At 41.0% G+C, this 27,951-nt stretch overlaps 2 protein-coding genes and 2 long non-coding RNA genes across 4 annotated transcripts in view; 2 read left to right on the top strand and 2 right to left on the bottom strand.

The window, feature by feature from the left end:
* LOC131705298 (uncharacterized) overlaps positions 1-27,951 on the bottom strand; it is a 141,010-nt gene that overhangs the window by 51,999 nt on the left and 61,060 nt on the right. The window lies entirely within an intron of this gene.
* LOC117965111 (hepatocyte nuclear factor 6-like) lies at positions 4,457-14,609 on the top strand. The gene is made up of 2 exons (XM_059007695.1): positions 4,457-5,959; positions 11,121-14,609. The coding sequence occupies exons 1-2, from the start codon at positions 4,933-4,935 to the stop codon at positions 11,417-11,419; spliced, it is 1,326 nt and encodes a 441-aa protein (XP_058863678.1). The 5' UTR covers positions 4,457-4,932; the 3' UTR covers positions 11,420-14,609.
* LOC117395567 (cathepsin S-like) lies at positions 17,511-25,219 on the bottom strand. Its single transcript, XM_059007701.1, has 8 exons — positions 25,005-25,219; positions 22,716-22,845; positions 22,218-22,340; positions 20,954-21,106; positions 20,229-20,453; positions 19,730-19,895; positions 19,155-19,257; positions 17,511-18,308 (listed from the first exon to the last, which is right to left on the bottom strand). The coding sequence occupies exons 2-8, from the start codon at positions 22,842-22,844 to the stop codon at positions 18,209-18,211; spliced, it is 999 nt and encodes a 332-aa protein (XP_058863684.1). The 5' UTR covers position 22,845; positions 25,005-25,219; the 3' UTR covers positions 17,511-18,208.
* LOC131705297 (uncharacterized) lies at positions 22,747-27,742 on the top strand. Its single transcript, XR_009310288.1, has 4 exons — positions 22,747-22,875; positions 23,326-23,447; positions 23,601-23,689; positions 26,888-27,742. It is a non-coding gene; the product is annotated as an uncharacterized LOC131705297 (long non-coding RNA).

The raw sequence follows: 27,951 nt of genomic DNA, 5'->3' as shown, positions 1-27,951 counted from the left end.
TCCTTCATTTGATTTGGTATTTATCTATTTATTTATTTATTGATCTATTTATTATTTATTTTGGATATGAATGCAAGATGTTTTTACTCTGAATTGTAAAGGTCATACTTGTGTGTATCGTTACGCAATCTGCGTTTTGCTCACAGGATGTATTATTTGCAATACGTTTCTTATAACGATGGACGTTTCTTACTATTATTAAAATGGTGTCAATCAATTCAAAAATGCTGCATATTTTAGTTTTTGGTGTTAAAATGGATGTATGGATTTCTATTTAAAAAAAAGTTTTAAAAATGTTCTGTGGTTTATTTCGTAGCAAAACCAGTTGCCCCGACATACATAACACAAGACCAGTTATTCAAGACCAGTTAAAGATTTGAAAGAAGAGCCTCTACACATTATGGCATTATATTAATTAAACACGGATCTTATGATGAAATATATACTAAAACGCAGTACTATTTATATAGCTAAAATACATGAATGTTTTTTCCTGCCTCTAAATTATATTCTCTAATATATACTATATATATATATATATATATATATATATATATATATATATATATATATATATATATATATATATATATATAATCTATATCTATCTATCTATCTATCTATCTATCTATCTATCTATATATATATATATGTGTGTGTGTGTGTGTGTGTGTGTGTGTGTGTGTGTGTGTGTGTGTGTGTGTGTGTGTGTATTCTCATTTAAAAACGACTCCTAAAATATATTTTGTAAATGGTTACTTAACTTTACAATGTATACGGTTGAAATATATTTGAAATATGGCCTTTTATATGTAAAACGTATATGTCTTACATATTTCATATTTTGGACCAAATATATATATATATATGTGCCAACTATTTTCGAAATATAATCAAGTATATTTCAGGATATCTTTTTTTTTTTTTTTTAAGGGGGTATTGTGGACACGTTTATTATTCAAAATGTTTTTCACTAGATTTCTGTGAGATTAGCGGCTCTTGTGGGATAGCCCGGGTCCTCACAGTCGGTCAAAACGGTGGTTTAAAATAACTCTTAAGATCGTCCCTTCTGACGTTTATCGACAACAAAATGAATGAATAAAATAAGCGACACGTTTAAAATAAAAAAGATATTTAAGAATGCTTCTGAACGATAAGAAAAAAAAAAGATTTTGAGATCCGAAGTGCTGAATTTTCCATCAAATAAAAACACCGAATCGATTATTTTATTTATTTTTTTACGTTACCAGCGTGGTCGCATTTCTTCAGCGGCGGAAGGGTTAATTATTGGCATTCCATCGCCACGCCCTCTTCCCAGTCCCCCTGTCCACGAGACGAGTGGACCAGTGGACCCCCAGCCAGACCCCTCTCGTCTCTCGTGTTTATATCTCTGCTGTCGGAGCATCAGATCGATAGAGCGAGCCTCTGGCGCAGCGCATACAAACCCCACAGACCGCTAACATACACCATTTCTGCGGTGACTCACTCACATCGCTATACGAGCACACATAATACTGAGTTCCAATTATATTTCAGGATGTATATTTTTTTTTTCATGGGGACTGCATGTTCTGGACACGCGCCTATTATTCCAAAATATTTGAACTAACACGAGCACTTGTCTGAGATCGGCTGTGGTGGCCTATATTTAATATTAAAAAAAAAATAAAAAATATGAATGCATAAATGAGCTAGACCTCGCACTGCAGTGTTAATTCACCCAGCATGTTAGATTTTAGAAAACGTGTAGTCATTTTATTTTAAAATAGATTCACCCAGTGTACTACCCTAAAACGCGATACAGTATATAGACCGATCTTAAGAACAGGGATAATACAATTCTATCTATCTATCTATCTATCTATCTATCTCTATCTATCTATCTATCTATCTATCTATCTATCTATCTATCTATCTATCTATCTATCTCTCTCTCTCTCTCTCTCTCTCTCTCTCTCTCTCTCTCTCTCTCTCTATATATATATATATATAGACGTTATTTATACAAATATAAAATAGATTATTTGTATGCAGAGGGCTATATTTGGAAAACTTTTTATTGAAGAAGAAATCATAGCTTTTGGGACAGAATTAGGTCAAAAACAACAGTCCGTACAAAACAGTGGGTATCGCACTTTATAATAATCAAAGAGATGTTAATAAACCAAATAATTCTAGCCCTAATATAATTTAACACCACTACGCTATTATTTTTTTACTTACCCATCGCCAATATGAGTAAGACATGGAATACATTCTGAATTGATATTTGCTATATTAATTTAATAAGACATATTTAGGTCGTACAAAATGATATTTCAGCCGCTGACGGGTTTCAATGGCAAATGTTTCGACTCCAAGTTTCAATGACTCTGACCACTGAAGTCGAAGCGTTGGGTTGAATATATACGGGTATTTAACTACAGATTAAACAAAAGACGGTGTCATTATCACGATACGCTGGAATACAGTACAGAAATCAGCCAGTGATTGATTTAACACAAATATTCAATTAACAATTACGTGTATTGTCCAGTTTACAGACATTAGTGTTTTGCTGGAGTTTAAAATGGAACCATATAGACAAGGCTCCTGACGTCACCTAATGGTCCGGAAAAGAAGTCAAGGGGTCATCTGCTTATAGTAAAGTGAGTATCGACTTTATAATGAGGCAGGGTTTTAAATAGACCTTTTAACAAAATAATAAACTTCAATATCCCAGACTACTGTAATTAACATGTTTTAAAATAACCCTTTGATTAATGAACGAGAAACTACGTGTTACAAGAAGAAAGAGACGAAGAGGAAGAAGAAGAAGAAGAAGGAGGAGAAGAAGGAGGAGGAGAAGGAGGAGAAGGAGGAGAAGAAGGAGGAGAAGAAGAAGGAGATGAAGACTAATATTATTAATAAGGTGTCTTATGGAAGGAAATATATTTTGTAAATATATTGACATACAATATATTGTCATTTTAGTCTTAAGGGTTTTAATATTCTTGAATGTTTTTCATGTGTATAACTACTAGCTACTTTAAAAGTATTCACATGTCAAAAAATAACTAATACTAGAGTATGATGTATGTATTGTGCAATATAATTAAAATATATTGGCATATATTCATAATACTTTTTGTAATTTTCAATAGATTGAAATATATGAATCAATATATTACATTATATTTCTCAATATATGGAAATATATTTTCGTTCCGTAAGGGACTATTCCTATTCCTAATAATAATAATAATAATAATAATAATAATAATAGACACACAAAAATGTGCACCCATAGGCTATAGCTTATAGATTTGAACTGTTAAGTCATTCACAACAGCCACGAGTAAAAACATATACACAAATAAATACTCTTTATTTAACGACAGATGACATTCTGCGTGAAGGAGCAGGGATTCGGAAGAGCATTGGTATTAATCGCCAGCATCCTCCCTCCGTCCCTCCCTCCTAACCCTGCGACCTTACCCCCCCCCCCCCCCCCCCCCCATCCCCCCCCCCCCCCCCCCCCCCCCCGTGTTCTTCAGAAACAGAGACAGCTGCGGCGGTGAAAGAGTTAATTTAAGTTGGAATTTCATCTCACATCTGTCAGATTTTCAAACCGGCGGTGACGCGGTGAAAGGAGAGAGCACGAGAAAGGGAGAGTGAGAAGGAGAGAGAGAGAGAGAGAGAGAGAGAGAGAGGGAGAGAGAGAGGGAGAGTTGGTTCAGAAATCGATGAAGAGGCAGTGTGTGAGGGATAGAGACAGAAGAGAAACGGAGGGTTATAACCTCCAGCGATTGGGTTAGAGAGAGAGAGAGAGAGAGAGAGAGAGAGAGAGAGAGAGAGAGAGAGAGGAGGACAGGGTGACAAGCAGCAGCGAGCAATCTACCACAAAAAAAACCAAACCGGGTCTGCCGAAAATGACTTCAAGTGTTTAATCTATTTCTCATTTCCACCCGTTGTCGGAAACCTGCGATGTTTTAAAAACCGCTCTCCATAAATATACCGGCGACCCGCCGCTTGCCCGGTGTTCATGGACGGCAAGCAGACGCGCACACGGACAGACTGACCGGGGAAGAGGCGAGGAATACACCACAGCGAGCCCCATTCATCATGACTTCTGCTTAACATGACAGCGGTTTGAATAATCACTGGATTAACTGCAGTTTCATAGGCTTGCGCGTTTTTTGTTGTTGTGTGTTTTTGTGCTTGTTTTAATTGAGCAGCTAACAGCTATCTGCGTTCTGTCTGCGCGCTGGAGTGCGCGAGGTAAGCTTGGAAATAATTTTCCAAATATGATGCATTGACGAATGAACACTCTGTATTTAAAACTGGTGTGATCTTTCTAAAGCAGGAAAGCCGAATTCTGAATTGGACTGTATTGTAGTGTTTATTATTATTATTATTATTATTATTATTATTATTATTATTATTATTATTATTATTATTATTATTATTATTATTTTATATATAAAGGATTTAGTAAAACTCTAATTTTGTATTTTTTCACGATAATAACAGTATTTGGTGCAAAAAAGATTCTTTAGACTGCATTAAAAAAATGACTCTAGCGAACAAAATAACTTTTATTTAATGATTTATTCAAATTAAAAGGCGACCGCAGAGGTAGATAATTCAAACCAGAACATATACTGTGTAGAGGTTCCATGGAAGAAGTTGCCATCATTTACAGTAAAATAAAAATAAGCGAAACTATTCAAAGTTAAACAGACGTGTGCTGTCGCTGAATTTTAATAGAGACCTCGATTGTTTAAGCCGTCGATTTCAGAGAGAGAGAGAGAGAGAGAGAGAGAGAGATATGCAATGAATGATGTCTGGCCATAGGCGAGGTATTGATTAAAATACAAAGCAACTGAACACATGCATTAATAATAATAATAATAATAATAATAATAATAATACATCAAAAGGACTTTTGAAATGGATACCAGTGTGGCACCAATGTCCGGGCACAACCAAGCCGAGCTTTTGCAGAACCAGCACTACCGGTCAGCGTTACATTCCCGAGATCTCTCCGCCGCTTTCCCGAGGCCTCCCCTTGTCTCCTCCATGGCTTCCGTACTGGAGAGCGGGGAGCACCATCACCCCCACCACCACCACCACCCGCACCGCCCCCCCGGCATGGAGCACACCCTCTCCACGCTGGGGTACGGCGGGGAGTCCCCTACCGGCTGTGGAAGCACGTACGCCACGCTGAGCCCCCTCCAACCCCTCCAGGATAAGTTTCACCACCATCAGCACCCGTCCCACCACCCGTGCCTGCCGGTCGGCAACGTCATCGGCAGTTTCACCCTCATGAGGGAAGACCGCGGGCTGGGGGCCAGCTTCTACAGCCCTTACACCAAAGATCTGGGGATGGGCCAAAGCCAAAGCCTTTCCCCGCTGCCCAACTTGGGGGCCATGCACGGGTACGCCCACCTAGGCGCCGCTAACAGACAGATCTCCTGCAACGGCTATGAGGCCCACTCCCATGCGCACACCGGGGGCGGGAGCGTTTTCTCCCGGGAAATGTCGCCGCCGGTAATGGGGGCGTGCCTGAACCGGATGGACAACCCCCAAGTGCCCAGCCAACAGCACCCGTACGGCCCCGACCTACAGCACCACGAACAGCGGCGTTCCGACATGGGAGGCGGCGGAGGGGACGTTCATTCCGTCTCCGGCCGCGTCGCTGCCAGCGGGATGTCGCCGCTCGGCCAGGGAGCCAGCGGGGAGGAAATCAACACAAAGGAGGTGGCGCAGAGAATCATCAACGAACTCAAGCGGTACAGCATCCCGCAGGCCATCTTCGCAGAGAGAGTCCTCTGCCGGTCGCAGGGAACCCTGTCCGATCTTCTGAGGAACCCCAAGCCGTGGGGGAAGCTCAAGTCCGGCCGGGAAACTTTCAAGAGGATGTCCAAGTGGCTCCAGGAACCGGAATTCCAGAGAATGGCGTCCCTGAGGCTTGAAGGTACGTTATCGAAAGTCTGCTGTCGTTCTGGAGTCTTCTAGAGCGCCGGTTCTCAACCCCGGTCCAAGGGGAGCCCCTGTGTGTCTGCTGGTTTTCATTCCAAATGAGTTCTCAGTCACTGAACCAGACCCTTAATTGAACTGATCATGTGATTAATTGTTCTCAGCTCCTAAGAAGTTGCCGATTTCCAGTTGCTTATAAAATTGTCTAGCTAACTTGAAATGTCCAACTGGTTAAAAGCTGAAAGCAATTAAAAGAAAGGTCTAATTAAGCTAATGAATAGTTCAATTAAGGGTCTAGTAATTGAGAGCTCAGTTGGGATGAAAACCAGCAGACCCAGGGGGTCCCCCAGGACCAGGGTTGGGAAACCCTGGTTTAAAGCAGGGGGTGTCTAATGAATCACAGTCACGGAGGCCCACAAAGTCATTTAGCAGATGCTTTTATCAAAGCGACTTACAGAGACTAGGGGGGTGAACTATGCATCATCAACAACTGCTGCTGCTGCTGCTGCAGAGTCACTTCCAGTAGGACCTCGCTGGACCTTAAGTCTCATAACGGGTTTAAGACAAAAGCAACGTGTTCTATATTTAGCACAAGCCGTGGGCTATGTCACCTGACGTAACAACAGGTAGTTCAAGATTAGTGCGGACCACAGTTTATGAAATTAGCTATAAGACCTCCTCAGTACTGTATGAGTCTATATGCAGACGCAGTGGCAATGCACACATATTGAGATCCTTCTTAATGTATGAAATCAACCTAACGCAGATCTGGTATGTGTTGTAGTTAGCACACTGAGTCAAATCAAAGAGATATTACTGAACTGGAAAGGCGATTAGAATGATTAAAACTGATAGAAATGGATATATAATATGCAATAATATTATAGATAAATGCAGTGCAATACAATACAGTACAACACTATATAAGAGAATATAATAGAACAAACAGTTCATGAAAAAATATTCAGACTAATACATTTTCAATATTTTATCTTTTTCTGGGGGATTCTTGTATCTAAATCAAGTAAAAAGGATTTGTGATTACGTGATATTGCTATAATATTATTTGAGACCAAACAAATCCTCTTTTGTGAGCATTTATTACGACTTGGCGTACACGATAGAAATATCTTTTTTCAAATTGGATTTTAATAGATTTAATAGACTTGATGATTGAGAAAGCAAAAAAAAAAAATCCACAAATGATCTGAAATTTCTGCTTTTTTTTGTGTGTGTGTCAAAGCTGTACGACTGATTCAAAACAGGGGTTTGGTCCACAACACAATAACAAAACGCTAAAGCTTTATATTAACCACCAAGTGCCAGGAATCTCCATTGCAATTGGACATTGCTAAGAAATTGTTTCATTTTATTAAACCTAGTTTCAGTCCTGACCTCATCCTTATGAACGGTTATGACTGAGTAGTGGAGAAACTGACGTGTAATTACAGCATTGATTACTGTGTAATTACTAACGCGATACGACAAACACAGACTAGCATTCCCAAGTGGTTTTCTGTTCATAGAAAATAGGTATTAAACTTTAAATTTGACATGATCTTATATTAAACTTGCACGTATTGTTCTGAGTGTGATAGACACGTGTGCAAAAATAATGTCCCACAGTTTTAATATCATTGGTTTTATACATTTTTGCAAAATCTCGTTTTTTTACATTAACCCTCACAATATACAATGTATATATTATTCCCATGCCTTACCTGAGACCTGCCTCATCAATAGCTTTCAATTGATTTGATTAGAGTCATTTAACAGCACTTCTGGTGAAATTTATCCTTCTCGTAGTTGATAAAGTGAGGGGGGACATGTCCCCCTTGTCCCCCATGTACATGGCACCTAATACAAGATAGTGCCTATTAATGAGGTTTACACTGCTGTCAATAGGGGAAAACTAGAGTGTAAAACAGTGGCCTTAATTGCGGTCTTTATATAAGGGAGCCTCAATGTCAGTTGTTTCTGTGTTCGTATTCATATACAGATCTGGCCATCACCCTGTAGAATTAACTAATTATGTTTCATAGAGTCGAATGAAACCTGCTGAATAATGTTACGTTAACATATTGAATCACACGCCGCTTTGTAGTTTTCCCCCATACTTAATAAAGCAATCTAACACGAAACACTACTGTACAGATATTATGGCTTCCTTCCAGTTTTTTTGCGATGTCATTTTGTAGTTTCTTTCATTACACAATGTTAAATAAAAAGATCTAAATTATGTTCATATGTTGTTGTTTTTTTTTTTTAATTATGTCCCAGTCTTACAATTGCATGCCGAGCATCAGCAGGCTTTGTGTTATTGTAATCACAGTCATGCTTTGGTCTGTTTGGATGAGCAATGTGGGATGAATACAGGACCATTTCCCAGGGAAATCAGTCCTGGCTGGCAATTCAACAAAGCCACCTCGAGCTACACCGACAGCAAGGAAATGACAGCATTTTTCCAGTTTTCCCTCATAGTTTACCATGGTTTGCCATGCTTATTAATAAAATGTACCATACATCTCTGTGCTTTACAATGCTTCCTTATGCTTTACCAGACCTCTCTGTGCTTTACAATGATTCCCTATGCTTTACCATACCTCTTTGTGCTTTACAATGCTTCCTTATGCTTTACCATACCTCTCTTTGCTTTACAATGCTTCCCTATGCTTTACCAGACCTCTCTGTGCTTTACAATGCTTCCCTATGCTTTACCAGACCTCTCTGTGCTTTATAATGCTTCCCTATGCTTTACCAGACCTCTCTGTGCTTTACAATGCTTCCCTATGCTTTACCAGACCTCTCTGTGCTTTACAATGCTTCCCTATGCTTTACCGCGCTTTCACTGTGCTTTATTACACGTTGCTATGCTTTTACTGAGGGGAACTTTTATAAGGGGAGAAATATAATGAAGGTAGACAAGTTCAAATGACTGATGTGTCAGTTTTTTCGTTAAGTATGTGGAAAACTACAAAGCGGTGTGCAATTCAATATCGTTATTATCCAGCAGGTTTCATTGGACTTTACGAAGCAAAATGAGTTCATTCTATAGGGGGGTGCAAAACTGTTGGCCACAGCTGCTCCTAAAAGCCCACTCAGATACATAAAATGCTGCTAATGACCACCTCGCAGGCCGTGGCACTGCAGCAGTTAAAGTGTATCGGGTAGTTGGTTGTAGACGGCGCTGCACACAGTTCGAATCGATATTTTCTATCAGCCCATATTCCCAGACATCACTGAGGTGGGGGTGGAGGGGGGGTCACGTTTTATCAACACGAGACAGACTATCATTATTCAGAAACATTCCCACGATCGCTACATTCCCGATAGGAATATCCATGTCTTTCCTGTATCCCGGGACATGGATTTATAGCATGGTAATTGCAGCCCCTTAGAAATGATTTCAGTACGCTCTGAACGCGAATTTCAAGGGCATACACCAACAGGAGGCTTTATCAACCGTGTTCAAATAAAACCAGGGTTGGTATCACGCACATTTTGCTGTGGGGACTTCAAACGTAATACTAGCCACCGCATGGCTTGCAATAGTGTACATTAATAAAATTCAAGTTTACTATACAGCTGTGGCCCAGAGTTTTGCATCGCCTATAATTCTAGGATTGAGAGAGATTTTTTTTTTAAAAAAAAACCATATGAACATAAATTAGATCTTTCATTTAATAGCGTGTGAGCAAAGAAACTGCAAAATGATAATCGCATAAAAAGAGAGAACAATTGTACCTGAAGGAAGCATTTTACATACATTTAAACCTGTTAATCCGTATCGCAAATCTATGATCTATATAAACCGCAGTGCGATACAGTACTAGTCTGTTATCAGGAGTCTCCCATTGACCTCTCATTATATCGTAGCCGTTTCCACGGTGTGATAATTAGCCGAAATGTGACGTGAATAGAAACGACATTGGGCGGCTTTCAATGTGCTTTGAACTAAGTATCAAAAACACAGACTGCATGCGCGCTGTGTTATAACATTGCAATTGAAGGTGGGCGCCCCAGTTTCGTGGTGCATTTAAGCTGTGTGGCGATGCATGTTACATTGCAGTGTAATTGTAGATGGGTATTAAGAGATATCAGTTTATAGTGTTGGCAGGCTTGTATTGGAAGCGCTGAGATGCGTCAGTCTGTTACTGTGACCGACCAGCTCCACCTAGTGGAGAGCTAGTGAATTACCAAAACCCTGTAATTCCTATGCTTTACCATACCTCTCTGTGCTTTACAATGCTTCCCTATGCTTTAACAGACCTCTCTGTGCTTTACAATGCTTCCCTATGCTTTACCAGACCTCTCTGTGCTTTACAATGCTTCCCTATGCTTTACCAGACCTCTCTGTGCTTTACAATGCTTCCCTATGCTTTACCAGACCTCTCTGTGCTTTACAATGCTTCCCTATGCTTTACCAGACCTCTCTGTGCTTTACAATGCTTCCCTATGCTTTACCAGACCTCTCTGTGCTTTACAATGCTTCCCTATGCTTTACCATACCTCTCTGTGCTTTACAATGCTTCCCTATGCTTTACCATACCTCTATGTGCTTTACAATGCTTCCCTATGCTTTACCATACCTCTCTGTGCTTTACAATGCTTCCCTATGCTTTACCACACCTCTCTGTGCTTTACAATACTTCCCTATGCTTTACCATACCTCTCTGTGCTTTACAATGCTTCCCTATGCTTTACCACACCTCTCTGTGCTTTACAATACTTCCCTATGCTTTACCATACCTCTCTGTGCTTTACAATGCTTCCCTATGCTTTAACACACCTCTCTGTGCTTTACAATGCTTCCCTATGCTTTACCAGACCTCTCTGTGCTTTACAATGCTTCCCTGTGCTTTCACTGGGCTTTATTACACTTTGATGTGCTTTTATGCTGGATAACTTTTATAAGTATGACGTTTAGCATTATGAAGTGTGATAAACATTAAAAGATAATATTATTTAAAGATCTAATTTTAAAAAGAAAAATCATTTTCTTTATATTTTATGAAGCTGCATAGTCTCTGTTATTGAGAACTTTTAAAAATACTCTGTAAGTATACTGCAGGCCCCAGGCTACCCAACGTTATAAAATATAACCATCTTTCACCGCTACTGTACACAGAACCGTCTAACACTCCCTGTTCTCCTCACAGCGTGTAAACGCAAGGAACAGGAACAGGGAAAGCTGGACCGGAACCAGGGACCCAAGAAACACCGACTGGTCTTCACGGACCTCCAGCGCCGGACCCTGCTGGCCATCTTCAGAGAGAACCACCGGCCACCCAAAGACCTGCAGATCACCATCGCCCAGCAACTGGGGCTGGAGCTGACCACGGTCAGTAACTTCTTCATGAACGCGCGCAGGCGCAGCCTGGATAAGTGGCAAGACGAGGCGAGGCCGTCTTCGACTGGCTCCACCGGCTCGTCAGTGTCCTCCGCGGTCAAAGCGTGAGGGAGCTGAGATCGCGAGACGCGTCCAGCTACCCTCCCACTACGTGATCCAAAACCGGCACAAACTTGATCGAACTTGCTGTTAACAATCTGTTTCGTGTTTTTTTTTTAAAATTATTTTTCTGTTTCATGGGTTCATGCTTTCAGCTCCTACGCATGGATTCCTTTTCTGGTGCAATAACATTTTCAATTATTATTATTATTTATCGTTTGATTGATTTATTGATACACCGCGATATCCCCCGTTCTATCAACGATGCGGACTCCTTTGGGTTGGTCCCGGTCCTTCTTGGTTGGATTTTATGAATTTTTTTGGGATCACTTTGCGGTCGCTGGCTAGCAGAACACATCAGCTTCTAATAATATGCACCCCAAATCAGCTGAAAAAGCAGATAACATACATTCATCAGCTTCATAGTGTATGCTCCCGATAGACACAGTGTCTATAACACAGCACATAGGAGCTCAAAAAAGATTTCTTTACTGTGTAACTGAAATACTGGCTGGGCTGCTTCTGTTGTGTGTTTTTTTGGACTCATTTCACAAAAGATGTCCCCGAAGCTGGATCCCTCAAGCCCGAGGAGGACCATACCGAAAGGATGGTCTTTTAACGCGATGGGTGGAGACTTTAACACCGGGGCTGTTCGATGCTAGGACTGCAGCAGCAGCAAACAGAGAGTCATGAGACCCTGGATTGGCTGGAAGAGCAGCTGCTCAGTGCCATTGCTCTGGGATCACTCCCTTCTCTATTAGAATCCATACTGCGCAATGCAGTTTCAAGATGTGTTGATTCAGAGGTATTGATGGCTTTGTGTCTCAATAGTGAAAGCCTGGTGGCTATTGTGTGCGTTACAAGCAATCCAATACAACTACAAGGAGCTAGTTCTAAACAGGACCATACCACTATACCACCAAGTATGCTATAAATGTAAAGATTTTATTACATTAGCAACAGAACCATTAAAGTCATCTTATTTGCTTGTTGGGGGTTTTTTTCCAACTAGATTTCTGAAAACGTTGCCTCCTGGTGCGTTCCTGTTTTGTAGGTCACCTTCACTGTTACGGTTCTAACTGGCCACCCGTGGTCCCACTGGGATAGAGCACAGACGTGACCTACAGAACAGGAAGTGACCAGAAAGCAAACAGTTGAACGTTTTTGAGAAATTCCATTTGAAGTCCAGTGAGAATGGTATGAAGAAGGTGGGTTTCAAAGACTAAAACGTGGAAAAGAAAACAGAAAAAGGTGGACAAACGCAACGGCAACATGGGAATTCATGGCTTGTGGACAAATCCTTTCTGGAGGTATTCAGAAGAAGCAGGACAGCCTTTTAAACACAAATTCATCTTATTTATTTAAAGACGTTGAAACAAGACCACCATTGTTTTCTAAGACTTTGCCCCCCTTATTTAAAGGGCGAGTTTTCCCTTTAAGTGTCCGTCTTCTATTTGTTTCCACCCGTTTCCGGGGGAAACAAAGATAGGAGAAGTTTAGTTCCATGGAGAGGGGAAACACACATAGAAATCGTGCTAATTTATTTATTTATTAATTCATGTATTTGTTTATTCGTGTTTATTTATTTATTTATGAATGAATGTGTTTATGTTATTTATTGATGGGAATTTGTATTGTTAGAACACTGTTTTAGTGGTCTGTCCAACTACCAAAGACGAATGCTAGTCACTGACTGTACCTGTAATTTGTATAACATGTAATATTAATTATTTTTCAAGTCTATATATATATATATATATATATATATGGATTTAGTCCAAAACGTCCACAAATGTGTGTGTGTGTGTGTGTGTGTGTGTGTGTGTGTGTGCGTGCGTGTGTGTGCGTGTGTGTGTGTGTACAGTACCAAAGTCTGAATTCTACAAACATTTTACAATCAGAAACTTTTTCATTTCTTCACGATGCAGGCATTAAAACTGTACCGTTTATTTTTTATTTTTTTTACCGTTCTTGATGTGGATTACGCTAGTGGCCGCTGGAGGCGATCTTGAAACTGCCAAACCCGTTGCCTTTGCGATCGTCCAAAATCGGGGAAGGCAAAAACCAACGGGAAATAGCACTCTGTATGAGAGAGCATGGGTGCAGACAGAGGTGTGAGGAAGCGGCTGCAGGTTCACAGTGAAAGCCAGTTAGGCTCAGCTCTGTGTGTCTGTGTTTCCAATGGGACCGCGCGTCCTTTCCCTTCAGTGTGAGCCGGGGAACATCAGAGGCGGAGCTTCAAAGCTCACCTGAGGTTGAAAGAGACGGGAGGGGGGACACCTGCTTTGTAGACTTCAAAGCGCAACGTCTTAGCCAAGCGTTTGGTCTGAGTGCGGGATCAAATAAGCTCCCACATCCTTGTGTATGAACGTATCTGTTTATTTATTTATAAGCCGAGGCTCCAATATAGAACAGGTGTGTGATAGAGAATTGATATTGGATTTTCGGTACATAGCTTTAAGTAGTATATGATGGTTTTAAAGGTTAAACTGAGGGCACACGAAGACTCTTATGTGGTTTGGAGCTTGGTTTTAGGAGACTGTAGGTTTCAGCCCACAAGTACAGAACGAAAGTGGAACATTGTGCTTGCTAACGCGTTTACTGTCGCCGTTTTAATGCGTTGCTGCGTTGCTCGTCTACCTCAACTGTGAATTCTGTCCTTCCGCCATTATAATTAATCCGATGATCTTTACAGTCTCCAGTGCGGTTCTGTGAAACGTTCATTCATTTATTTATTAATTTATTTATTTATTTATGTTTTGTTTTGTTTTTTAGTAATTTAACGGAACAAATAATACGATAGACTACCGATTGCTGTTCCGTTGCTTGCGGTCTGTAAATGACTACGCTAGTTTCTAAAGTATGGTTCAACTACGGTTTATATGCTATGTGTATTACCTTCGTGTATTTAACTATGTAGGTATTTATTTATTTATTTGATGTATTAATTTTCTGCCAACTTCGAGCTGTAAGAAAGAAAGAAAGGAAAAAAGATTGGCAGCTCCCAGTGGTTTCACTACAACTCCCAGGGGGCATTGCGGCAGCAGCGCCCCTTCTATCTATTCCCAGATTGCGCGGGGAACGCTGGGATATGTAGTTTAAAACAAACAACAACAACAAGGCCAAAGATATTGTCATCTGTCGCAGTGAATTTCCGCTGTTTGCCGGTTGACTCTTGTGTAAATAGACCCCCCCCCCCTTCCACCCCCCCCCCCTTCCACGACACACTCTTAAAATGTTTTTGTGCTGTACAGTATTTTAAGGTGACTAGAAGGGGGGTTTTAACGTTGCTGTATAGAATTTAAAGCTGTATACCAAAGTGTATGTATTGTTATACTCCGAACCTACCTCTGCAACTGAGCAGCCAAAAAGTGACACAACGCTGGACGAGCCGGTGTTGTGTAATATTCTGTATCCCATAAGATTGTACTGTTGTATTAATCAGGCGGTCTGGCGATTCGTCTTCCGCACTTTCACCACGATTTGTTTTGTTGGAATCGCTAAGAGAACACTTTGTTCTAATTAAGGTTAGGTTAAGGATGAGGGTTAGTCTGTATTTGCATTATTACGGGACAATATTGTTGTTTTTTACAAATCAAAAACCGCTTGACTGCATATAGTATAAGCAGAGGGGTGTAGAATATTATGGGATGCAGAATATTACACAACACCGCGATGAGTTAACAATTGTAGGCTCAACTGTTTCTGACTGGGACAAAAAAAAAGGCTGAAAACTGTGACAATGCCAGTTTTCCCGGGACGTCTGGTAACTCAGATATTTTGATTTCTCACTGTTCTAAATGCTGTAAATTAGTGTTGTCAAACTCTGAGTGTTGAATTACATCACGAATCTTGGCGCTTCTATCTAGATGTGCTTTATTAAGGAAACGGCACCGGCATCATTTTAATTCCCTGAGCAGCAATATTAATGGCAACCAGGCTTGAATTAAATCAAATTAAGGCGGCTCCATAGCCATTATAACAAATACTTATGATGAAGCCATGAAGTGAGATTTAATTCCAGCCATAGTCCGAGCTGCTAACTATTAATACAGGAAGTAGACACACTTTTTATCAGATGCAATTATTATAAAGCTGAGGGAACATGAAGCCACTCTGAGGCTTGGAGCTTGGTTTCAGGAGACTGTAGGTTTCAGGTCGCTGCGCGGCACACCAGGCAGGGAGACTTGGGGGTTTGATACAGCAAACCTCAAACTAGGTCTCCCGGGGGTCTCCCGGAACCAGCTTTCAAGCTCCTGAAAAAGAGGCTTTGTGTTCCCCGGGCTTAGGACTTGATTAAGGCATTAGCTGAACTGTCTGAAGACTCAAAGCCCATCAGAGACTATATTTTTGTCAAAATAAAGTAGGACTTATCAAGTATGAGCACCAATTGTTTCTTGGTTTCAGTGTGAGAATCTCCATTGTGGTTTGAAATGTTTTTCATTTATGTTCCTCCCTCCAGTCCTATGCCTCACCCCCTACCACATGCCCCCCGCCCCCATCCCTAATGCCCCACCCCTTATCCCCCATGCCCCACCCCCTATCCCCCATGCTCCACCCCCACCCCTATGCCCCTCCCACACCGCCTCAATGTTTAAAGTGAAATGAAGCCAAGTTTTTCACTGAATGTCGTTAAATCCTCTTGTTTATTCTTGAATGTAGCTACATAACCAATGCAAAGAAGGCTGGTTTTTTTCACTTTAAACTTTAAACACGGGGCGTTTTATACCAAATAAATAAATAAATAGAAAAATCAAAATAAAATGATAAGATAAAAGACTGTCTGCTCAAATACCTCATGATGTCAAATTGTTTGTTGTGATGTTGCACTAAGAAGTAATAAAATATGTCATTTGGTGAAATAACTGCTGCATGTCTGACGTGGATTTGAATCATGGTTTTCATATTACTTCATATGTCCAGCTATGGCCAACAATTTTAAGATCGAGACACAATTAAAGAAAATTAAACTATATGAACATAATTTAGACATTTTATTTAACATCAGGCAATCAAAGAAACTAGAAAACGAAATCGAAAAAAAAAAAAAAAAAAAAGTCTACCGGAAGGAAGCCATGATAGCAGTCCAGTGTTTCATGTTAGATTTTGAAACGTCATATTGTTCAACTGTTGTCAGTTTTTCCGTTAAGTATATGGAAAAAACTACAAAGCGGCGGTGTGCAATTCAATATGTTAACGTAACATTATTCAGCAGGTTTAATTCGACTTTAAGAAGCAAAGTTAGTTCATTTGGCTGTAAATGTGGATTATTTAGTGGCCTGGAAAGGGTATAAAATAATATCGCTAACACTACATACCAGTCTTTGCATGTTTTTTCAGACTAATGCTAAAACAGGGATCTCCATCTATGGTTCTGGAGAGCCCCAATCCAGCAGGATTTCTAGGTGTCTACGTCATCAGTGGCTAAAGATCTGGAACACCTGTTAGTCTTGACTAATTAAGCCAGTAATTGGTGCAATTAAGGAACTGAGAGCTGAAACAAAAACCAGCGGTCCTCGTAGCTCTCCAGGACCTGGGTTACCGAGACCCCTGTGCTAGACACACAGGCATGGCATAGCTGTGGACTGTTTAGTAACATGTAACGAATCTTCAGCAAAAGGGTTCATTTCCTATTCATGCAATAATTATTTGTGACACTCAAAATAAAGCGTGAGCCAAATGTTCCAAAATACGAATGGCGCTCATATCTCGACATCTCCAACTGTTTAATTGAACCGATTCATTCAACCTGAAGTCGCTTGATGATCTCATTTTACCCGTTAAGCAAACCTGGAGTGGAACAGCCCCCCCCCCCCAGGACTGAGATTGATTGATCGGACACCCCCTGCATGACACGATACTCTGCTGCCCCCAAGTGGTCACTTTAAAAAAGGCATTTTTCTTTACGCTGTGTAAAAAAAAAAAAGATGGCTTTGGCGGCGATAGCAACTTTTTTCATTTCAGTATTACCGCTGTAGTTATTTGCTGACAGGCAGTCGGATTCCTCTTTGTGTTGGGTGAGAGAAACAGACAGGGAGAAGGATTTCAACATGGTGTTCTGCAAAGACTGAAGGAATCTCCCAGAATTGAGAAACGTCACTGGTTTTGAGTCTTTATTGCATACCGAACCAACTCATGATTTTTCTTACAGAAAGATTTGACACTGTGTTTTTGATTCTTAACCAAGGTAAGATCCAGTGCATGTTCACTGTAAGCATGGACACTTAAGCGAATTTGTCAATTCATTCAATAGCATACGCTGTTTTTTTTGGTTTGTTTGTTTTGTTCAACGTGCTTCATTCATTCATTTAGACTGTAGATGTGTAAACTGAACACGCAACTTTAGTAACAACACACACAAAAAAACACTGTTATACGGCGGCTCGTTGAGGTCATTGGGAAAAAAATTCTTCGCTGTGTTGAGATCACGTGATCATTGATCTCGTGATCACGACACATCACTTGCGTTTTCTCGACATAACAAATTTATTATTATTATTATTATTATTATTATTATTATTATTATTATTATTATTATTATTATTATTATTAATGGCCTCAACGAGCCGCCGTACAAAATACACTTCGTCAAACAGAAACTGATTTTTAAAAAACTCTCTCGGGTAGGCGGCCGGCCGCCAGTCCTGATCGCTGATGAAACTGGAGACAGACAATGCGACATGTGTCCACTAGGTGGCTCTCCATGCCAAGATAAAATTGCATTAGAACGCGAGAAGGCAACTGGAAAATCTCAAGGGAGAGGATGATGATCGAGGCCGGTGTGACGTCACGAGGTGATTACATCACAGGGTAGCTGCCGTAGAGAGCGATGCCGCATTGGTTGTTTTTGTTCCTCGACATTCGGATGAAGCCTTGGTCCCCAAAATTTGTACCCCAGCTGTGAAAGAGGTACAAAAAAAAATCAATTAAAAAAACCTGCAATATTTTGACATAAGTTGGTGTGCAGGTAAATTAAAATACCGTACAGTAAACCTGTCATATCCGATCTTGTAAGATCTTTATTAAGCGATGGGGCTTCACACAGGCTGCCACCAACTGAACGGTACTGTTTGTGTTTGCAAGCTTGTTGTTTCTGTCTCCGGGTAAGACGCATGAACTGAATATTTTAGCACAGGAAAAAACACGCTAAGAACTGTTCTTGGAATGCTGTTTTATAAATGGTCAAATACTCTACCAGAGTGCTTTGTTTTGCAGTCATTTTCACTGATTTTCTTTGTATGGTATATAGACAATACCTTACTGTAGTGATTTAGACACACTGCTGTGCCTGACATTGTTAATTTAAAACGGCCCCGACGTTAACAAAGAAACTACAAGGATTAGGGAGTGGTTAAAATGTAGAAAACAGAAAGTACTGTTTAGAGGAAAACCCTCAAAATGGAGCGAGGTAACCAGTGGAGTACCACAGGGATCAGTATTAGCCCCTTTCTTTAACCACTGGACCACCAAGCCTCCCCATCCATGTGTTTCGAATGGGTTCCTAGAGTGACTGCAGCTGTCAAAATAATAGCATTTCCCATTTGTTATACAGTTTTCAAAGGTATGGTTTTGAAATACACTGTATATGTGGCAACACACCAGCTTTCAGACAGTGTTGCACTCGCTTGGTCGTAATTCTGGTGTGAAGCGATATATATATATATATATATATATATATATATATATATATATATATATATATATAATATTTTATCATATTAGACTGGCTGTAATGAGATCGCACCTGTTCTTCACCAGCCAGAAGTCTTGTCCATCCAAAGTCCCGTAGCCTACAGTCAACACTGCGTGGTTGATTTTCTGAGTGCAGCTTGGATCATTATACACACCTACAAAGAGAAAGATATTTCATGGTTTACAGTGCCGGTGAAAAAATACAGCGTGACCCGTCCCCACGTGTTGCTACAACTGTTTAAATAACGCACCTGTCATTTTTATTTTCATTGTTAACATCCTGACAGCTTTTTCCACTGATAACTTTAAAGTCTGCTTCGAAGTTCTTTTTGAAAATGTCTGCTCTAGTGCACTGCTAGTGGCAGGATTATCGCCCGCGTCGTCAACACAGCGAGAATGATCCATGATGCGGTACGCAACAGAAAAACCAGAGCAACTGTTATGTTTTTTAATTCATTTTTTTAATCGCTCTTCCTGCAGCGTTTTAGAGGACAGATCTCAAACCCCAGTGCACTAGAGCGGACATATCCTTCACAACGCTACTGATGCTAAAGTCATCTCCAGCAAACTAGTTTAACATTTCCAACACATTTGATTACCTGTACATTTTCGCTAGCAGGCACCTACCGCTTCTGTACAGAATGAATTGGGGTCGCGTTGCATCGATGGCCACGGATACGGGTCCGACGGTACCCACGGCTTCCTTCAGGGCCTCTTCGTTCCCCTCTGGGAGCTGGACGTATTTGGAGCAGCTGGCAGCCTTGGTGGCAGGGTTATAGTGGCACTGGTCATCCTAAGGTACAAACAGTTTGTTTTCCCCAGTCGTTATCGAGGGCAGTGGTTTTGTGTTATTTATTATATACAGTGAAGAAGGCACTAGCCTGAATCTTTAGTCCACTTGACTTAGCTTCTTAAAGTTTTACCACAACCAGAAATTCAACTTTGGGATTGCCAGCAAAATAAAAGAAAACTTCATCCACAGTAGCTGATCACTAGATGGCGCTGGCTTCCGTAGAGTTACTTTGTATGATCTAGCCTATGTTACATATATCAGTGGCAGACAGCCACAACTGAAGAGCAGCTCCTGAACCCAGATCTCACGGATTGGAAGACAGTTCGTACTCACTCTGGCAGTGTAGGGGTAGGAGGAGTCCGAATCGATGCCCTGGTTGTCGATGACGTACTGGAAGGCCTCAGTTATGTAGCCTCCGTTGCAGCCTAAGTTTCCGTACTTAGAGGAGCAGTCCACCAGGTTCTGAGGGCTCAGAGACACCAGCTGGCCCGTTTTCAGTTTCAGTTGCCCCTCCAGGGCTCCAGCAGCACTGAACGCCCAACAGGAACCACAGGCCCCCTGTCAAACACCCCCCCCCCAAAAAAACACTGTCATTTTTTTATTCTGCAGCCCAAGAACAAGGATCTATAAGGAGGCTTGGTGGTCCAGTGGTTATAGAAAGGGGGGCTTGATACCAGGAGGTTCAAATCCTGGCTCAGCCACTGACTCACTGTGTGTGTGTGTGTGTGTTGGTGTGACCCTGAGCAAGTCACTTCACCTCCTTGTGCTCCATCCTTCGGATGAGACGTAAAACAAACGAGGTCTTATTGGAAGTGACTCTACAGCAGTTGTTGATGAAGAACACACCCCCCCCTAGTCTCTGTGAGTCGCTTTGGATAAAAGCATCTGCTAAATGACTCCTTGATAATAATAATGATGTAAGACAGAAAGCAGCCATTTATGATCTTAAACACTTCGATGAAGTCCCTTCTTTTTTTCTAGGCTGAAGAGGTTTAATATTCTGACCCTGTCCTCGGAGCTCATCTCATTAGGTCCTGGGTTCGGCCCGGCTGCCTCACCTGGTGTTTTACTTCCGTCACGCAGCCTTTGTCCCTCCAGTCGATGGCGTCGGGCACCGTGGCACCGGAGGACCGGGTGAAAGTGGCATTGCCTCTCTTGAGGTCAGAGGGCAGCCGGAAGCCGGTCAGCTTGGCTAAAACCTCCTCGCTGGTCTGGACGGAGAGAAATCAAAGAGGTCAGCAGGTCAGCCTTCGTTATTTCAACAGCAATGCTTATCTGAAACAGTAAGCAGTTGCGTCCCCACGCGTGGCTGCAACTGTTTAAATAACGCACCTGTCATTTTTCTTTTCATTGTTAACATCCTGACAGCTTTTTACACTCAAAACTTTAGAGTCTGTTTCAAAGCTCTTTTCAAAATGTCCCCATGGTTATACTCTGCATTCACCATAGCTTACCCTGATTTGACATGTTTGCTAATATGCTTTGCCATTCCTCGCTATTATTTACAATGCTTGCCAATGCTTTACCATACCTCTCTGTTCTTTACAATGCTTCCCTATGCTTTACCATACCTCTCTGTGCTTTACAATGCTTCCCTATGCTTTACCAGACCTCTCTGTGCTTTACAATGCTTCCCTATGCTTTACCAGACCTCTCTGTGCTTTACAATGCTTCCTTATGCTTTACCACACCTCTCTGTGCTTTACAATGCTTCCCTATGCTTTACCACACCTCTCTGTGCTTTACAATGCTTCCCTATGCTTTACCAGACCTCTCTGTGCTTTACAATGCTTCCCTATGCTTTACCAGACCTCTCTGTGCTTTACAATCTTCCCTATGCTTTACCAGACCTCTCTGTGCTTTACAATGCTTCCCTATGCTTTACCACACCTCTCTGTGCTTTACAATGCTTCCCTATGCTTTACCAGACCTCTCTGTTCTTTACAATGCTTCCCTATGCCTAACCACACCTCTCTGTGCTTTACAATGCTTCCCTGTGCTTTCCCATACCTCTCTGTGCTTTATAATGCTTCCCTATGCTTTACCAGACCTCTCTGTGCTTTACAATGCTTCCCTATGCTTTACCAGACCTCTCTGTGCTTTACAATGCTTCCCTATGCTTTACCATACCTCTCTGTGCTTTACAATGTTTCCCTATGCTTTACCATGCTTTCGATGTGCCTTATTAGACTTTGCTGTGCTTGTACTATAAGAATAAGTGAGAAGTGTTTAGCGTCACACTGAGCACAGTTATTGCTGCAGGTTTCTGTGATGGAATGTTCCACTGTGCTCTCTGCAGGGGTGAGGGAGTGCAGCCCCTACCATGTCTCCCATGTGGTTCATGCCCAGGTCGTAGGTGTGCATGCCCAGCGAGTGCTCCAGATTGTGCAGGGTGACGAGTTTGAGGTTCTTCTCCCAGGTCACTCTCCTCTCCCCATCCTCCTCCTGTCCAGGGAACAGGTAGAAACACAGCATGACTTTGTCTATCTTCACCACAGTGCTGTACTCTCCGTGTGTGCGTCTCTGTGTGTGTGCGTGTGCGTGCGTGTGTGTGTCTGTGTGTACGTCTCTATGTGCGTGCGTGTGTGTGTGTGTTTGTGTGCGTGCATACGTGCGTGTGTGCATGCGTGCGTGTGTGTGTGTGCGCGCGCGCGTGTCTGTGTGTGTGTGTGTGTGTGTTCGTGTGTGCGTGTCTCTATGTGTGTGCGTGTGTGTGTGTCTCTGTGTGTCTGAGTGCGCGCGTGCGTGCGTGTGTGTAGCAGTTCTTTAAAATAATTAGCTATGGTCGGCGCTGGCGTGCTTTTTGTGGTGGGGATGTACCTGGCTGGAGTAGTCTTTGTTGTAAGTCTTCTTCCACAGTTCCCAGTGTAGATCCAGCGTGGGATCGATGTGCAAACGAGCCATCGCCGGAGCGCACAGCAGCGTCACTAGCACGCACGCAAGCAGCATCCTGCCATTACAAACACACAGGGGCGTGCAGGTCAGTAAGATTGACTGTCAAAAAACATCAGGTGACATTTCCTATTGGGCCACATTTACAAAACTCCAGTCTTTAATCAACTCCTTTTGAAGGAGATATGTGTTCATTTAACAAAACTAGAAGCGGACAGCCAAGTTCTGCATTTCAGATCACTTCAGCGGTCTGTTTGTGATCGTTATGATGTGACGACGCAGCCGCAGAATATGACGAATCTGTGGAAGACTGATAATTCCGCGATTTCCGAGGAATTCCCTTAAAATCCGCAGATGTGGACTGAGACTGAGTAGAAGAAATATTATTGGTGTTAGCTTAGTCTTGAGCTTAATTGATTGGCCAATATCTTTTAATGCTTTATTTATTTAAATGTATTTATTTATTGTAAAGCTGCATGTGATGCTCAGCATGCAAGGCGTTATATAAACCCAAACTGTATTGTATTATTATTTTCAGAATTCTGAAAACTCCCTTTTCCCCGGCAACTGATGACGCTGATTTCTCATTGGTGCGTTTTCAGCGTGCTCTTTAATTCTATTGGATATACCCAACATACAAGCAGAGAACAATCGATCGGGGTAAGAAAACTGGCAATGCAAGTCCGACGAGAAATAAGACTTGTTTTGGCCGAGTGGTAATTTCCAAAGCGCACTGTATGAAATACAGAGCCAGTGCGTGTGACTAGTGTGTAGTGTTGTAATCCACTTCTGCTTTTTTGACAATAAACACAGGTTTGGACGAAAATTGAAACACCTGCCATACCACTGTCAATGAGGTGCCATCATCAGCATTCGAAGAATGATTGAAAACATAATCAATGGTGTGTATATATATATATATATATATATATATATATATATATATATATATATATATATATATATGATTACCATGTGATCATACTTTTGGTTCTATCTTGAGATCCAATTGTGATGAAACATGGTACGAGGATTCTAAAGGACAAGGTTAATTATACCAGCAATGTAACATTTACCGTGAAAGTTAATCTTTAGCGAGATTACCATAAGGGGTAGATTTGCAGAAGTCGTCTGTTGCCACATTCTTATTGCTGTGATGACATTTTCAACGGCCCTTTGTTATAAGATTGGTTGTTTTCCACATTCTGCTGTGGTGCGGCTATGGGCCGACCACTGAAGGCGATGTCTATACCAGCAAGTCACTGTGGAGCGAGTCGTCACATTGTTCCAGTATCATACCGAATCTTAGCTTGAGGTTTCTCAGTTGAAGGAAATTGCGTAATGGAACGTGATGGGGTAGAGATAGGCGCTTTTCACTTCGGTTTACCGGATTTCATAAACTGTAGCAGTTAAAATAAGTAGACAAATAATCACCCGATCCTAATTTGAAACTTAAACATTGGGTGTTTAATTATTAAAACACATAATCCGAATTATTAAACGAGTGATTCGTGCGTTTATTTATTCTGTTTTTGTATAATCAATGACGGCGCTGTGTTCAGTTGCTGAGCGCACTGCTACGGTAGTGTTATACTTATAAAAATATGTATACGCCGACACAAAATAGCAAAACCGGGACGATTTTAACAAGTATACCGTTTCAGACCGGGACACAAAAATAAGACTGAAAACCGGGACAATCCTAGATTTACCGGGACGCCTTGGCAGCCGCACTTTCTGTATGAGATACTCTCTGGTAATAGGATTTTATATTCTTTATTATTTTTTTACCTGATCGAAAGTGTTTTCCTTCAGTTTTAGTTTGATTACGAGAACCATTTGCATTTAAAATACCGTAACTATATAGACTATAAACTTACAGTATATGAAACAATATATCTATCTATCTGTCTATCTCTCTATCTCTATCTATCTATCTATCTATCTATCTATCTATCTATCTATCTATCTATCTATCTATCTATCTATACTCACCAGTCCTAAATTATTTTTAAACAGTGTCAAATGATAATGCTATAAATGTATCTTCGATGTTTACTGTACTTTTATTGAATATCAAATTTATTGAGAGAAATTCCTGCGGAAGTCAACGAATTTCCAGTAGTGCCATGTACGCTAAACCCCACGCATAACAATCCACTTAGCTGTCCCCGACACGGTTCCACTAACTCACAAGAAATGCATGAAATAACGTACCTTGTTTCAGCGTCGTCGACGTTTGGACCGGAGCAGAACTTCAGAACCGTGTTTTAAGAACAAAGTGAGCGTGGTTATGAAGGCTCGGCTCGACAGCTTGCTTGTCTTATAACGCTAAAGCTGTTTCCTGCTATTTTTGCGAACACAGTAAATAACCTGTAAGGTCATATGACTTTGTCAGGCTAGCGTGAACTGTTACTGGGAAAGTACAGCAGCTTCCTCTTTCGATTTGCATTTCAGATTAAAAAGAACGCCGTGTGCAATTCTGGAACTTGTCGGTATTGCTGGTGTCATTCTCAGCCGCTGTTAAAACGAGGAATCGAAACGACGTGAGATTCAGAGTCATGTACCCGGGGACACGAACTGGAGACTTTATCACCAGTGGCAATCGGGAGCCTGGGTGTGGGCCTAACCCACTAGACCATATAGAAAACTATACAGCGCAACGTTTTATGAAGTGTATTGGAGACGTATTTGCGAAAATATGTATCAAATATGTATATATGTGGAGTGATCTAGCAAAAGTTATGATATATATATATATATATATATATATATATATATATATATATATATATATATATATATATATATATATATATATATATATATATATACATAACTTTTGCTAGATCACTTTCAGCCCATCTTGCTCGTTTGGTTGTTAGTAGCTTATTGATGCCAGAATCTCATCAAGCAGCTTCTTGAAGCATCTCAGGGTCTCAGCTTCAACATTACTAATATATCTTTTATATGGGGAGAAGGAAATAGTTTTGCAGATTTGGTGCTGGTCTGTGACTTGCTTGCGCCCGGGTTTGTTTCAATAGCAGATGTTCAGATGATCCCACACAATGATAATGTAACTGTGCAGTCTTCTTGTGCAGCCGCACGCTCCCCATTGCAGTTCCTCCACGCGCTTTCATTTATCATATGATATCGTTTCAGCTCCTCGCTTTAATTCCCCGCAGATTGCATTTCTCATAACAATTAAATAAATGCTTATTCATGGTGACAAATGTTTCCAGTTCTTATATATTTTTTGTATCATGTGATTAGAGAGCTTGAAATAAGTGCAAGTGTCAGCGATACTAACTCGTGATCTCAACACTAACGCACTGTACAGAAAACACCACTGTAGTCTATCACAGTACAATCTAATGCTATTTTATAGGAGTGTTTATACGGGTTGGAGATGTAAGGGGCAATATTGCTGGGATACGTCAGTAAAAGCATTGAACACACACAGTGTTCAAATAGTGTAAAATGCTTTTAAAAATTGTGCCTTTTAATAATACGTTAATATACACTAGAATGAAGCTACAAATATAGTTTTATTAACACGTTGGCACAGGCACCTCATTTGATTTTAGTGATTTGATTTAGAAAGTTAACGTGGAGCATTTCCTGTGTACATCCTTAAAAACGGCCTTCAGTTGTCCAGACTGAGCAACCAGAATTATCCCGGGTTTAAAAGGCATGTCGTATGCAGACAGGCTAAAATAATTGAATCTATTCAGTCTTGAACAAAGAAGACTACGCGGCGATCTGATTCAAACATTAAAAATCCTAAAAGGTATAGACAATGTCAACCCAGGGGACTTCTTTGACCTGAAAAAAGAAACGAGGACCAGGGGTCACAAATGGAGATTAGATAAAGGGGCATCCAGAACAGAAAATAGGAGGCACTTTTTTACACAGAGAATTGTGAGGGTCTGGAACCAACTCCCCAGTAATGTTGTTGAAGCTGACATCCTGGGATCCTTCAAGAAGCTGCTTGATGAGATTCTGGGATCAATAAGCTACTAACAACCAAACGAGCAAGATGGGCCGAATGGGGCCTCCTCTCGTTTGTAAACTTTCTTATGTTCTTATGTTTCATATAGACTACAGTGCTGCTGGATGGAATCTGAATGAGAGCGCGTTTCAGCCAGCAGGTGGCGCTGCGGTGCTGCCGTAAGCTGGAATTCTACAGTCTGCACAGTACAAACTCACTCAATGCCAGAAAGTTGCATCAACTTACCATGTCAGACTTTCGCAAGAATAACTTGAAAATGAGGAACCGTCATTTCTACAATGGCAGGCAGTGTCACCACAAATAACCAACCAGCAGCCACAGGTGTCTTTTTTCATCTCAGAAACTAAGATCTCCTGATTGTAGTGACAGTCCTGGGTAACGGAGTGAAAGCCAAGAGCTCAAACCACACACTCCCAGAGCTTGCACTGCTATCGGCTAGATAGGAACCAAGCGTGCAGTTTTATCTTAAAGCATCGGGTTAAATCTCCGTTTCCAGCTGTTCTGCCATTATTTGCTACCTGTCACTTTTTGCCAATCCCCTGCATGCTTGCCACTGTTTTCTGTTTCTGTTCTTCAGTCAGAAATAGCTACCCAGCTTAAATCACGTTTAATGTATAAATATTGATGAAGTATGAAGACCCACTTATTATAATGACTTGAATGACAATTAGTATCCGTGTAATATGAAGGGCAGCAATCACCGGCTGTTTTAAACACAGGTAATGCATATTGCCAGATTGATAAGAAAACTACGCGATGTCCTGTACTTTTTGCTTTTATGTTTTTTGAAAAACGTGTGTTTAATAGGTTAGTACAAATATACTTTATTTTATGTGACAGTGTCTTTATTATTATTACTATTATTTCTTGTAGAACGGAAGAGAAGATTGCTGCTGTTTATAACTATAAATATCCAAATATTCAAAAAAATTCTGACACCTCAATACGACTTGTCCGAAATTACTACCTGCTTTTTTCTATAAAATATACAAAGGTGGCGTTTTCTGACACCCCAATATGACTTGTTAGAAATTACTACCTGATTTTTTCTATAGAATATACAAAGGTGGCGTTTTCTGACACCCCAATATGACTTGTCAGAAATTACTACCTGTTTTTTTCTATAGAATATACAAAGGTGGCATTTTCTGA

The sequence above is a fragment of the Acipenser ruthenus genome, chromosome 35 (genome assembly GCF_902713425.1).
Source record: "Acipenser ruthenus chromosome 35, fAciRut3.2 maternal haplotype, whole genome shotgun sequence".
In the NCBI taxonomy this organism is placed as follows: Eukaryota; Metazoa; Chordata; class Actinopteri; order Acipenseriformes; family Acipenseridae; genus Acipenser; species Acipenser ruthenus.
The sequence above is the reverse complement of the archived record's forward strand: the minus strand, read 5'-3'. Positions and strand labels throughout refer to the sequence as shown.